The sequence below is a fragment of the Podarcis gaigeae genome, assembly GCF_964106915.1.
Source record: "Podarcis gaigeae genome assembly, chromosome: 10".
In the NCBI taxonomy this organism is placed as follows: domain Eukaryota; kingdom Metazoa; phylum Chordata; class Lepidosauria; order Squamata; family Lacertidae; genus Podarcis; species Podarcis gaigeae.
In genome coordinates, this window is record NC_139686.1 from 45,981,679 (window position 1) to 45,996,589 (window position 14,911).

The following is a 14,911-nucleotide window of genomic DNA, read 5'->3' on the forward strand; positions in this document are numbered from 1 at the left end:
CTTTTTTAATCAACTGTTCTTGACAGCCACTAGAATATTTGTTAGAACTTGTCCCAAAATAAACACACTTCTTTTAAAAAAATAATCCTTTGAATATAATTAGTTTATTCAATTACCAGGGTGTTTCTTAGACTTTCATTAAGGGCTGCAAACACTCTGGGTGGAATTCAATTAACTCCCTTGTACTCAACAAAAGGGCTTTTGATCCAGCAGACACCTCTGCTAATGGAAGAGGAGGGGAAGGAACGGTTGCCGATTCCCCCTTGCCTCTTCTGCAGGGTCCCTCAAATCTCTGGAGCTGATTTTGGGGAGAAGGACACCAAGAGTTGCATTTGAGGGAGGGGAACCTGGCAAATAGTGAGCACCCCTCCTCCTCAGTTAGAGGGCGCCTCTCCTGGACAAAAAGCCTGTGTAAATTTTGTGGGTTGGATCCAGGCCGCCATTTGTGGACAGGAATCCTCCCTCTATGCAAGGCTTCTGATTCAACAGAAGGCTCCCTCCCACCCCGCCAAACAGTGTCGGATGTAGTGCTGGTTGCAACTAGCAAAGATACCTCTCCACTGGCTGCAGCAAAGTCTGGATCCAACCCCATAATACAGTATTCCCATTAAAGATAAAGGTACCCCTGACCATTAGGTTCAGTCACAGACGACTCTGGGGTTGCACGCTCATCTCGCTTTACTGGCTGAGGGAGCCGGCGTTTGTCTGCAGACAGTTTTTCCAGGTCATGTGGCCAGCATGACTAAGCTGCTTCTGGCGAACCAGAGCAGCGCACGGAAACGCGTTTACCTTCCCGCCGGAGTGGTACCTATTTATCTACTTGCACTTGATGTGCTTTCGAACTGCTAGTTGAGCAGGAGCTGGGACTGAACAACGGGAGCTCACCTCGTCGCGGGGATTCAAACCACTGACCTTCCGATCGGCAAGCCCTAAGCTCTGTGGTTTAGACCACAGCGGCACCCGCGTCCCTATCACTTACTTACTGGGGAGCAAAAGCGAGGAGAGTGCTCTTGCACTCAAACCCATTAAGGATGGCGATTCAACTTCTGGGATATGTTTTAGGAGCAATGTCAGCTGCTGCCTCACCACCACCAACCCACAAAACAACTGAACTGTATGTAACATAGCTGCATCGCAAAGCACGCTATATGGGTCAACTGGGATGGAGAAGGAAAAAAGAATGGGCACCATTGTCAGAACTTCGATACCATTTCATATAGTACTTCCAACCCTCCAAACAACTATTCAGTATCATTTCCTTTAGGTATAGGCTGAAAGTATACTTACTCTCCCAGCTTTGCCCAAATAGCCAGCGCTACTCTCAGTATAATTTCCGACCCTTCGAAGAACACAGAATCCCAGATTTTTAGAACTGTATGGTTAGGAAGGCATGTAGCAAACAGGGTCAGGAACCACTGCATAGTGAAGACGTTCGTGAGTGGGGGTTCGTAACCGCCTGAAACAGAAGAAAACAGAACAGATCCACAGCTATTCCCTGAAAGTGTTTATCTTAACACAACCCATAAGGAAGAAAAATACAGAATTGCAGGAACAACAAATGATTCCATTCCATTCATTTTTCGGTTTGCCATAGATCCAAGGAAGCCAAACAAACACAATTGATAATATGCTAGTAACATTCCTCTATGGAACTGCTCAGCTTTTACTAATGTCGGAATCTGGTAGGATTTTTACCCTCAAGCCTTCTGAATTGGTATCATAAACTGAACAGCGGTGTGGGAGGTGATTGGATCAGGAGTGTAACAATAAACTCTGTTACATTTGCATTTCTACTTCCATCAACCCATCTCTTCCTCTCTTTTACATAAAAATAGCCCTGCTTCATCCGACCAAAGTCCAGCATCCTGTTCTCACAGTGGCCAACTAGATGCTTATGGGAAGCCTGCAAGCAACGCCCAAATACAACAAGTAAGTGGGATAAGGTACCAGTATTTGCATGTCAAACCCCGTAGTATCCCAATTTTCAATGAAATGGTTTGTCCAATTCCCCACTACTCTCTTAGCATCTTTTAACTCTGCGGTGATGATCAATTATTTATTGAACTTTCTTATGCTGCTTTTCAAGACAAGAAGTCTTTCCGAATCAGTTCACGGTCATAATTTAGCATTTAAGAAAAAATACAGGAGATACCTTAAAAATGTAAATTAACACAGCAGCAAAGAACAGATTCTCTCTCAAACCAGTAACCCCAACTGGAACAGTTATTAATATTTTCACTATGATCATGTTTGTTATTTTTTAAAAAATCTGATACAAAAAAAATATATGAGGGCCCTGTGATAATCATCTGAGGTCCTTCGTCCATGAGAGACCCAGAGCATGGCAGCAGAAGAAAGGGCCTTTTATGTGATGGCTCCCCACATGTAAAATGCTCTCTTCGGAGAGGCTCCCCTGGCACCTTCATTACATATCACTATGCGCCAGGCAAAAACTTCTCTCTTTAACCAGACTTTTGGCTGATTAACATTCTACGTCATTTTAAATGTGTTTGTCGGGGGAACGTTATTGGTTTTGTTTTGTTCTTGTTTTCATTATGTATTTTGTGTCCTCGTTATGTATTTTTATGTTGTGGACCACCTTCAGATGAAGGACAGGTATACAAATTTAATAAATAATAATATTAATTAGTTTCACCTCAAACATTTGTTAAGTTTTAAACAGGCTAATATATTTCTTAGCCTCGTAATCAGATGTGTTCTAAAGGCTCCCAGGGCAAAGAAATGTTATAGGAGCAAAGAAACAGAAAACTAACAAAGAAAACAATTGGAAGGCATCTGCGCAGGCATCTACCTCCACTTTCCTTGTTGGCAGCTCTTTGAAGAGTATCCAAATGCTGTGACAGCTCAGGAAGTTTCATTCTCAGGAGGTCTCGGAACACGGCCATGTCGACAGATAGAGCTCGGAGGTTATTGACAAAATAGCTGTCAGGCAGCACTTTATCTATTAAGTAAATCATAATCTGAAAACAAAGCAGAAAAGGCTAGCAGCTAGTAAAGGTCCTGTGGAATCACTGTGGTTGAATACAAATTATTTCCATACAATTCTCTATCTATTTGTATTGAAGGTAAAGGTAAGCAGTGGTGCTGTGGTCTAAACCACTGAGCCTCTTGAGCTTGCCGATCAGAAGGTCGGTGGTTCGAATCCCCGTGACGGGGTTAGCTCCTGTTGCTCTGTCCCAGCTCCTGCCAACTTAGCAGTTTAAAAGCACACCACAAAGTGCAAGTAGATAAATAGGTACCACTGCAGCGGAAAGGTAAACGGCGCTTCTGTGCACTCTGGTTTTCCGTCACAGTATTCCATTGCGCCAAAAGTGGTTTCGTCATGCTGGCCACATGACCCGGAAAACTGTCTGTGGACAAATGTTGGCTACCTCGGCCTGAAAGCGAGATGTGCGCCGCAACCCCATAGTCGCCTTTGACTGGACTTAACTCAAAATCCCCTGCATTCTTGTGTAAAAAACACCAACACCCATACCCACACCCTGCTTCGGGGGACTTTATCCCCACTGCTGAACCATTCTGATAGAAAAAATTCAAAATACGGGTAAAAACAACACCTTGCTCAGTAGCGTTACTCACTTTTAAAGCATCTCCCTCGTTGCCTTCCATTACTTCAAGAATGAGGGCAGCCAGAATGTTAAAGCCTTGACAATATCCTACAGATTTGTTCCACCTGGCGTAGGCCAGTAAAACACGTTTTAATACCACTCTGTCTTGCTCTGCCTCCTGGCCACAGTAAGAACTGCATCCAGTTCGATGAAGATCCTAAAGAAAGTGGAGGGGGGAAACAGGGAATAAGGTCTCAGCAGAAGCTCCCTTTATGGCTTTTACATTGTTAAATTCAAGCACACACTCTAACGTCAGCCCTGTTTTTATTTCCTGAATTAAATTGACTTTGCACGATGGAACGGAATCTGCAAATGTCCAATTTAGTAGATTCAATATCCACACCCTTTATCTACTGACACGCTCAAGGAGGCTAACTGAATAAACAATTACCACCGGTCAATATAAAATAGCAACAAAATAATCATTGTGCAGAAAGTGGATTATTTCTTAAATGGAAAATTAGAAACACCTTTTCTGCTGTCAGCAGTTAATATCGTACTGGGCAGAAGCAACAGCAATATAAAGCTTGTTCCTAGTTCCTAAGTTAACATGCTGGTATATTGGAATAAATACCATCCTGGGGGTGAAGGCAACAGGCAGCAGCATTCTGAAGCTAACATTCGTAACAAAATTTTAAGAAATTAAGACATCCCTGGGATAGAAGGCAATGCGCTTTCTAGCCATATTGAAACAAACACTGAACAGGTGCATTTTATCAAGCAAGCTGTAAATTTTAACATTCAAAGGGAGGTTTCAGATAGCTTGCAAAGTCCCATCTGTCTCTTTAAAAGCATGCCTTTAAATCAAACAAAGGCTTATAAAAGAGCAGAATGAAAATCGGATTGAAGTGGATGATGTTAAGCGGCAATTCAAAACGTTAAACTACTGCAATTTTAAAAGTTCACTATTTGAATGAAATGCAGAAAACTCAAATTACAGAATTTGGTTTTTTCTGGAACCAGAGGAGAAGTTCCAGTGATCATGTACAGTGCACTAGTCTCCATGCGCATGAGCACACAAGTTATGCCTTGCATTTAACAAAGTTCTTCTCAGTGCAGACCCACTAAAATTAAGTGAGCCATGGCCAATAAACTCAGTGGGTTTACTCGGAGTATGACAAACATTAGATACAACAACCCCACATGTTGAGTAGACACTGCTGCTCTTTCAAAAGCAACATGTAAAATTCTAGAAAAATATGCGGACTTGCACTATATAATTGCATGACCGGAATGACTTCTGCTTGAATAACAGGGCTTCCCTGACATTCCTCCTGCCCTGTGCTCTCTGTGGGAGAACCTCTACAAAAGACATAGGGGAGGAGAAGGGGGGGGGATATTCTGTTGTGCCTTAGTGTGAATTCCACCCTATATGCTCATTTTTGTCATTGTTGTTTTTCCTTTGTTACACTGTACATAGGAACTGACTGTTGTGTCACTCAATTGCCCCCCTCCCCACTGTTATTTTACACTGCAGGGGTGTGCTAGCTGTTGTTTAGAACCCAAATTTTGGTTTGTGTGCCAAACATACAAACGTTGGTTTACACTTTGTGCTTCCCCCTCCCCGCCCCCCGCCTCTTCCCCAAGAGCCTCCAGATACTATTCCAAACTGCTTATTGCTGCTGAAGAAATACCTTCTCACCACTGATTGGCAACCACAAGACGGTGGTATAAGCAAGGACTTCACTGCTTAGAATCCTTTAGGTTACTCAATGCATAATCAACTTACACAGCACATTCTTCCATTTTATTTCATTCTGCCCAGGAGCCCTTCCCTCTCTTAATTTTTATTGGTGCGCCCTATTGCTAGGACCTTGAATGTGCATAAAGCATATATCGCTTCCTTTCTTTTTAGCAATGATTTTCCCTCACCTCCAATTGCACATTTCCTCATGCCATCTTGTATTCATGCTGTTCACGAGAATTGCACCCCCTTATAATATTTAATACATAATCTATTTATTGCTAATTAGTGCTTTGGTATCTTTGTCTTCTGGAACCAGTGGGCTTGACTCAGAACCTGTCAGTCGAAAGGCACCTGAAGGGAGATCTTTAGAGAGCACTGTCACCAGCCTTATCTGCTGCCCTTACACTAAGGAAATCTGGAGAGTGGACATGATTCTCTCCCCACTCCCATTTTTAGCTTCACAATAACCTTGCGCGGTAGGAAAGGCTGAGACATAGTGCCTGGCACAAGGTTAGCCAATGAACTTCATGGATGAGTGGAAATTTGAGCCTGGGTCTCCTCGGACCTGGTCCAATACTCTAACCAAGGGTGGGCAATCTGTGGCCCTTCAAATGTTGCTAGACTTCAACTCCCATCAGCGCCAGACAGCCATGGATGATGGGCGCTGTAGTCCAACAAGATCTGTAGAGTTGCAGGTTACTTTTGTCACTATACCAACTCTTTCTTCATATTTGTTAAGACAGGATCAGATGCTGGCACGATCAGATGTTGATGCTTTTATTCATTGCAATAGCTTGCTTTCAATGTCAGTTATACTCAGACTTGTTGAAATTAATGGACAAAACTAAATTAGTTCCATTAATTTCATGGGTCTATTTTGAATAAAACATAGTTGGATGCAACCCTGTTCCATTTTATATAAGCAGATTAATAAGAAATACAGTTATCAGAACACAGAAATTGGGCAGGGGGAGAGAGAGAGACACAAACACACTTCTTTGTTTCCCAAGAGTTACATTGTATTGGCGGTTATAGACCATTAGTAACCAAGAGACAAAACAGTTATGTTATTAATTTTTAATGTGGCCCTGTACAAATAAGCTCTATAATTTATACCTACCAATTAGGATCAGTATTTTCATACAGAACATTCAGAAATTTGTATAACCTTACTAAGACCCACTGGGATAGCTCAATCGGTAGAGTATGATACTCTAAACTCAAGGCTGTGGGTTCAAGCCCCACATTGGACAAAAATACTCCTGCGTTGCAGGGGGTTGGACTAGATGATCCTTGGGGTCCCTTCCAACTCTAGAATTCTATTATTCCTATTACAAAGCTTGGCTGTAGTTCTCATCAAGGTGGTTTATTTCTACCTGTTCCCACTCTGGGCTATACCACCTCAAATTGCATTTTGGGCCTTACATAATGGAATTCTCATCCACAGAAATAAAATGCCTGCGCATAGAAAACTAAAGTGTCTTGGAGAAAGGTTCTTGCCTGACCTCTTATATTCTTCCACATCAGGTTTCCCCTGCAGTTTCAATGATCCAGGCCAAACACAAGTTTGCCAACTCATAGAGAACAAAGACTTAGGCATAGTTGTTGTGGCGTTTGCCCTCCTAGGTGTGTGACATCATACTGGGTTCATAAGGAAAGGGTTAACTAATTGTAAAATGACTAACCAATGGGAACCCAAGGGGAGGAGTTAGAGTTAGAGTTAGGGTGGTTGGGAAGTCAGTCTGGAGTTAGAAGAGACAGAGAGGATAAGACTGTGGGTTGGGCTAGTCTGAAGTGAGAGAGTTTGTTAAGAGGAGTCAGTCAAACAGTTGAGATAATCAGTCAGAAGGTACAGTGGAACCTCGGGTTACATACGCTTCAGGTTACAGACTCCGCTAACCCAGAAATATTACCTTGGGTTAAGAACTTTGCTTCAGGATGAGAACAGAAATCGTGCTCCGGCAGCGTGGCAGCAGCGGGAGGCCACATTAGCTAAAGTGGTGCTTCAGGTTAAGAACAGTTTCAGGTTAAGAACAGACCTCCGGAACGAATTAAGTACTTAACCCGAGGCACCACTGTATTAGGAAGGTATAGGCCAGTAAAGAAACTAAAGTTAAGAAACTGACAGGAATATTATCTGAGAAACCGTAAACTTGTTAATGCTTATAAAATAAACTTGTTTATTTGGTTCAATTTTAACAACTGTCTGGACTCAGTGTTTTACTCGAGAGTAACGGGTTGGTGGCAGCGGGGAAGCGAGCACAGTGGTGGCACAGGGATCAATAGATTGTTAAACATCCAGGGACCCTGTGTGATCGCCACAGTTGTAGATTGTTCACTGTGGTAATTTTTACTTTATTGCATTTAAACCCCACCTTTAGGAGCTCGAGGTGGCATACATTCCTCATTTGATTCCCCCCAACAACAACCCTGTGAGGTAGGTTAGGCTGAGAGGTAGCGACTGACCCTAGGCCACCCAGTAAGCTTAATGGCCGAGAGGGGATTGCAACCTTGGCCTCCCAGTTCGTAGCCCAACGATTTAATCACTACACCACACTGTCTCCTGTAATGTGGAATTCATACCAAGGTCTACCTGATACCCATGAAGCAATTCTACATTCGGATCATGCTGCGGTATTTTTAAAAGGTCAGGGGTCAGGTAGATAATACGAGAAGCTTCCTTGAACAACATCATGGTAGGGAGTGGTTCACACATGATAATAGGCAACTTTGCATGTGGGAGGTGGCCTTGAAATTTGGAACTGACAAAACTAAGACAAGTATATTTCTAGAAATACACTGGGGGGGGGGGATAATTTGCCAATGAGCATAATAATTCAAAAAGTAATGCTAATAAAGGAGTATTTTAGGACCAATCTTTATTCTGAGCTCCCTTTTGCCATTTTGGAAGCTTCCATGGTAAACAGAACCTACTTTTGGAAGTAGTGAACAACTCGGTTTTATTTTTAAAAGTTTAGCAGGTCATTATTCCATTAATCTTCCTAGCTGTTACCAGTTCCCATTGATCTATTTGAACAATGGGCAAAGAAATAATTTCCTTGCACGTTGATAATATAAACGTAACTTTCAGGAAAACAAGCAGAGACGTATACAGCCATGAAGAATAAACTAATTAAAATTGCTTAAAGTACCTTTACAATCTGAATACCCATGGAATCATCGTCGGGATTGCTTCTGTCATTGAAAGTGAAGCGCATTGTTTTATCCCAGTCAATTGCTATGCTCCTTAAGTAATGATCTGCCAAGGTGAGCCAGACCTTAAATAATGAAAAATAAAATTTTTATTATTTATACCCCACGCCCAAAAGAGATTCCCCACCCCACAAAATAATTGTGAGTCACCCCTCCTTTAAATAGTTTATAAATAAGTAAAGCTAATCAACAAGTTCATATCAGTCTGAAGCACTATGCAAGCAAGCTTTCAAACAGTAGCATAGCAAGACAGGAACAGGCTGTCCTGGGCACTGCAGGCGACCGCATGGCGTCACTGGGGGTGAGCATTGGAGGGCAGCACTGGAGCTTCAGGGCGGCACGGGAGTTGGTTGGCAGTACTGGCAATGCAGTTCAGCAACTTTGGGCGTTCTTATACAAAAAAAAAAGCTCCGCCCCAGGCCAATTGCTAAGGTGCTGCTTTCAAAGTTATTGGACCAACACCTGGACAGTGAGTGCAATCCTTTTAGTTATACAAAACCACTGCATCTCTGCAGACTGCATATTATTTCATGGTAGCACAGCTCACCTATATATTGCATAACATACCATGCTCATATGAGCAATTCTCTCCCACAACGCAGACGTAAGAAGAAGATTGGGAAATCGTGTGTTTTTACGCAGTGCATGCAGCAAAATATACAAAGGCATAGGGTTGGATCCACACTTACTCATGCTAAGAACAGCTTAAATCAATGGGGCTTAACTTAGTCCTGACTAACTTAAGCTACATTGATTTCAATGGGTATAATCTAAGCATTACTAAGTCTGGCCCTGTTCCATAGGATGTAAAGTGGGGCCAGGAATCGGCTTTACTTGCTGAGCAGCAGCCTGAAGGAGAAGAAGGCAGAGTGACTCCACTCCTTTTACATGCAGTATCTCTTCACAAAGCAACTGGCCTAATTCAGCTATCAGTCACCAGAAACTGAGATAACTTCACCAGTGCCAAGCTTGAGCACTGGCACAAAGTTATGAGCACTGGCACAAAGATTGGGTTTCTTTTTTTCTTTTTCTTTTTTTAATTTACACTAGAAACTTCAGATGAATCTGGTCACCAAAGAAAACCTCTATGTTCATTCTTAAATCTAGAAGGAGCATGTAGATGTTTATCCAGTAATGGAAGTTATGCTCATTGAAATCCACAGGACACAGAAGGTTAGAGCTTTCCTCACCTTTCTCCTCCACTCCTTTGGTATTCCTGTTGGCAGCCTAGCCACTGCTTTGAGAGCATCGTGCCACTAAAAAATAACCACTGAGACAGATTATTCCAGTTCAGAAACATAACTGGGCATGCAACACAATTTAATATATTTACCATGAACTTAAGTACCAAGTATTTTAATACCTAGTTACCCAATTAGACATGATCAACATGGAGAGGAAAAACTAATCTGCTGCTTAATTATTCATTCATATTCTAGAAATTACAAAAATAATAATAATGCAATGGACTTTAATCCTTTTAGGTTCTTAGCCATATGGAACTTTCTGCTGTCACAGAAAAGGAAACTGTTGAGGTATCAAAACACCACTAGTAACAAGCACATTTGCAACGGAAGTGATTACTGTATAGGCTCATTTGGATAACACTCCCACTTCACAGGCCAGTGCAAATTTTAAATAAATATTTGTCCATGCATTCAGAAGACCTTTTGTGACTTATAGATGAATAAAAATAATAAATTACCTGCTGAAAGCCATTCTGACCTAAAGATGGCTCAAGTGTAAATTTCAACTTGGTGTCAACTCCTATGCAGTAAAATAAAAACCAAAGAAACCAGTTACTAAAATATTGGTTTAGGGATTAAAGAAGAAAATTATCAGATAACCATAAACATGTGAATGTCCCCAAATATCTAAATCAATGTATGGTAATGATACAAATTTTCACATACAAAACTGGGTATTCACTCTGGGTCAGAGACAACTCTAGAGAACAGGTAAAACATTAGGCAAAAATAGGTGGGTACAGCACCTACACATGGAGGGAAACACCTTGGGTTCAACGGAGCTTTCCTCCCCCACCCCCAGCCCCACTTTGCCATTAACAATGAGGACCTTAGGATAGTTCGGCAATCAAGATGTCTGTGTTTAGCTCCCTTATTCACAGGAGCTAATGAAACTTGACAGAGCAGAAGGGAGGACTAGATAGGAAGGTGAGAAGACGAAGAGCCACAGCTCTGAAGCATAGCATCTGCTTTGCATGCAGAAGGTACCGTGTTCAATCTGCAGCCTTCTCCAAGTAGTGCCATTAAAAATATATCCAAATTTCATAAAACAAAGTAGATATTTAGATACTCATTTTCATTCAAATCAGCCATGTACAGTGCGATTCCATACACGTTACTCAAAAGAAACTTTCATCAAGTTCAACGGAGCTTACTCCATTAAGTGCATACAGAACTGCATCCGTAGCTTTTAAAAAAATGGGGAGACATATAATTAGGATAATTAAACTTTGAAAAATCTCACAAATACCTTTAGTAATCTACATTTACAATACTGACATCCAAAGAAATTTCCGACCTTTCACAATTAGCTTTCCTTTGGTATCCAGTTGTAGCCAATTAACAAATTAGCTACATATTTAATCAATATCCACTTCCAAGGAATCATACGGATCATAATGAATTGTTTCATGCCCTTTCTTCATTGAAGTCTGATTTGTCAAACTCGCCTTAAGGACAATAGACCATCTGCTTTTATGCAGTCCTTGTGCAAGAAGAAATTAGTTTCGTGCACAAGCTGTGCAATTCTTTTCTTTTTTTAAGAAAAGTTGCATAATATGTATGTACATTATAAAGGGCTCTTCCCCCACATGGTAGAGTGCTGCTGTCCAAAGCTAAGGTGCTGAAATGTCATCTGATGGTCTAACAACAAACTCGTGACACCTTAGACATGGGGAAATATAAAAAGACTGCAACTTTTGGAAATACTGGCTTTGCTTCTGTTACAAGACAATTACTAAGAAATGAAAGGGTGGCCAGACACGACAACTTCTCAAATCAATCACACAACCATTCCTTCTAAATTTCAAACAACTATATTGAATTAGGAAAGAAATAGAGTTGCACGCGCCAGCTACTTCAATATAATATAACCAAAGGAGCCCTAAAGCTTTAGCAGTCTTTCCAATACAGGCCCTACAAGTGAGGTCATCACTACTAGGGAATTTGTTTGCATTTGATGCAAGGTTGTTGACGCGTCTGCATCAAGCTCCTTGTACCCTCCAGAAATGTGTCTTTGCTTCAGCCAGGCATCAAAGGTGGGTTTGTCTGAATATTGAGATTTTAATTTCCAAGAATAATTAAATCGCTGCTTTCAGCAGCCCTGTCCTGCCTGCAATGCTTCCAAGCACCTGGATAGCTCAGTTGGTTAGAGCAGGGTGCTGATAATGCCAAGGTTGCAGGTTCAATCCCAGTATGGGACAGCTACATATTCCTGCATTTCAGGGAGTTCGACTAGAAAATCATCAGGGTCTCTTCCAACTCTACAGTTCTGTGATTCTATATAAATATACACACGAGAGAGAGGATTAGTCGTCTTCTTCTATCTGTCGGTATTGGATGCCTCTCGGATACCTCCCGAGGTTGTCTATACTCCCCTTTCTAGTTATTTCTCCATACCCTAAAGAACCACAGATGGCTGGGCATCAGGGCACTTCGCCCTCAGCCATTCTTCTGGTCTTCAAAGTGCAGGATAGGTACTCCAGGCATATACCTAAGAATTGCCTCCAGAACAAAGACACTCTGCTAAAGTGTCACGTGTGCTGGAGTCAGGTGGAAAAACAGATGAAGCGAAGGGACGCTCTACCCTTCAACCAACCCGGCGTCCTGGCTCACAGGGCATTCACAGGGGACCTCTCTGGGCTGGACGGCTCTACAGCTTGAAGCGCCCCCCATCCCTCCGAGATGCCCCGACGAGATCCCCTGCTAGGCTGCCTCGCAGCTTCAGAGGCGCAGTTGCCAATGCCAGGCCCGGAGGAGCTCTCCTCAAGCCGCAGCCATCCGCGCTCCCCGCCCAAGGCGGCGCCAGAGCCTCGCCCTCCGGGCCGAGGGGACGGCGACGCTCCGCGGCCTCCCCAGCCAGCCCGAAAGCCCATTGCCCCCGACGGAGGGCGCGCTTCCTACCCGAGGGCTCCATCTGCGCCCCTCCGGCGTCGCTGGGGAGCGTCTGGAAGGAGCAGCGCCGGGCATCTCCTCGCACGCAGCTCCCTGTCGCCAGTGGCCGCCCCCCCCTTCCCCCAGCAGCTTAAGCGATTAAAGCCTGCCCGGGTTAAGCCCGGCTCCAAGGCCTCGCCACATGCCCTCCTCCCCGCGGCGGCGACCGCTTTTTCAAACAAAGGCGGGAAAAGCGGGGGCCTCCAGGGCGCGCCAAACAAGCAGGCAGCCCTTACCCGGCTCCAAGGTGCAGAGGAGACGAGGCGCGGTGCGCGAGATGCAGCTGCGCTTCTTCAAGACGTTGCTGAGGATAGTGCCCACCCCGCCGCCGCCGCCGCCCCCGCCGGTGCTCTGGCGCTTGAGGCAGCGTCCCCCCCGGCGCAGCGAGCTCGCCAGCCTGTCCTGCCTCATGGCTGGCCCCGGGCCGCAGACCAACCATCCGCCGCGCTCGCCTCAGCTCAGCAGCCTGCGGGGCGCGCGCGGTGACGCAATGCCCGGGCCTGCCGGGCTCGCCGTCTCTCGTCGACGGGGCGCCCGGGGGGGGGGGGGAGGGAGGGAGATCCTTAAACGCGCCAGGCGGCGAGCAGGGCCAGGCGTGGGGGAGGCATGATGGCGGGGACGGAGGAGGAGGGCGCCGCGGGGGCGAGAGGCGGCCGGCGCGCTTCCCTCCCGGCTGGAGGGGGCATCTGCAGTGCAGAGAAGAAGGCAAAGGCGAGGCGAGGGAGAAGGAAGAGAAAGGGCTGCTCCCGCCCACAAGCGCAGCAGCAGCAGCATCACGGGCGGGGGGGGGGGGGGAGCCGGGCGGCAGTTCCTCCTCCGGCACCGCCTGCTAGCAAGCAGCTCGGGTTAAAAATAAACGCGAGTCGGAAGGGATGCCAGCAGCATCTATAGAGCGTCTTTAAGAAATATATATATGACACTAAGGCAGGCTGCAATCCGTCCGGTTTGTACAGCCTGTCCTGAGGGAGCTGCAGAAGAGTGGTGGGCATCTACTTAGGCACCCACAACAACAACAACAACAAGGAGTGCCAACTTGAATAACTACAGGCAGGGGGGCAGGTGAGCCCTGACCCACATAATCACCTGATGCAGCAAATGCACACCATAATAATAAAATATTTCAGGCGGCCACCCCCCCACCCAAATGATGAGCATTGCCATTCAAATGGTGTGCATTGGCTCCTATGACAACGTGCCTCTCCCATTGTTGATTAAGATGAGCTGTGCTTTTCTTTGCAGCATCCTTCAAAACATTGGAATGCGGGGGGGGGGGCACTTCCAGTTTAGGTTTCAGTTTAATTGCTGAACATAAGGCGGCTTGTGTTACCCCCTTTTCACAGAAGGCACCATATGTGCCACAATGGGATGGAATACGTTATAGCAGAAGTCTCTTTGCACCTATTATATGCAGACGAAATCTATAGAAAAGAGAAATTCCCCTCTTTTCCCTCTTTCACGATTCCATCCTCTGTGCTAGTGAACCATATCGGCATCTATTTTCAATATTAAATTATATTTGCGGCAGTAACGTGTAATAACTGAAGGAATGTCGGACACATTCAAGAGTCACTTTAAGGTCAAGACTTCTGCCAGAGCTGAAGCAGGAAACCTTGGGCTGCAGTGCATACCCACCTCACTGTTTGATATGCATATGTACATTATTTTCCTTTCAGAAACAATACAAAGCTCAGCGCAGTTGGGTTTACCAAGGACCAGAAGGATTTGCACCATAATGAACTCGCAACATTCCTGCTTGCAGCAGCCTGACAACTTATTGCACAGAACTGGAAAAATCTGGACCATCTACACCTCACAGCGGAGAAAAATGGTATGGACAATAGCCCTGATATGTTGATTAAACATATGAACACCCAGGACTCAGGCAATTTTACTGAAATATGGCATCCATTTATATCATTTTCTATTGATAACACAGAAACCTGGCATACATATACATATGCCTATGCCTGGAGAAATGTTTTTTCTTAACAAGGATGTTGATTGGAAAAGGAGGGGGAGAAGAGGAAGGGAGGAAATAACCCCCCCACACACCATTTATTCTTGCTTTGTACCAAACTGAATAAAAATATAAAGCTTCGTGAAAGTTTAATTTCTTCAATCTAGTATGGCTCACTGGAGCAAAGTCACAAAGCTTACATAGAGTTTTTCCTTGGTATTGTAGGCACTCCTTAATGTGGATTCAG

The 14,911-nt window shown here is 44.3% G+C and overlaps 1 protein-coding gene across 5 annotated transcripts in view; it reads right to left on the reverse strand.

Annotated features, from left to right (window-relative positions):
- TBC1D30 (TBC1 domain family member 30) overlaps positions 1 to 14,911 on the reverse strand; it is a 45,094-nt gene that overhangs the window by 15,797 nt on the left and 14,386 nt on the right. For 2 of the 5 annotated variants that reach the window (XM_083699158.1, XM_083699159.1), the window contains exons 3-8: positions 10,235 to 10,296; positions 9,720 to 9,785; positions 8,469 to 8,594; positions 3,601 to 3,786; positions 2,813 to 2,981; positions 1,288 to 1,456 (exon numbers count right to left, since the gene is read on the reverse strand). In XM_083699158.1, coding sequence (XP_083555284.1) covers positions 1,288 to 1,456; positions 2,813 to 2,981; positions 3,601 to 3,786; positions 8,469 to 8,594; positions 9,720 to 9,785; positions 10,235 to 10,296 — 778 coding nt within the window. Of the gene's footprint in view, positions 1 to 1,287; positions 1,457 to 2,812; positions 2,982 to 3,600; positions 3,787 to 8,468; positions 8,595 to 9,719; positions 9,786 to 10,234; positions 10,297 to 12,677; positions 12,716 to 12,943; positions 13,438 to 14,911 lie in introns of those variants that run through there. The other 3 variants (XM_083699161.1, XM_083699160.1, XM_083699162.1) reach the window with 3 other exon arrangements.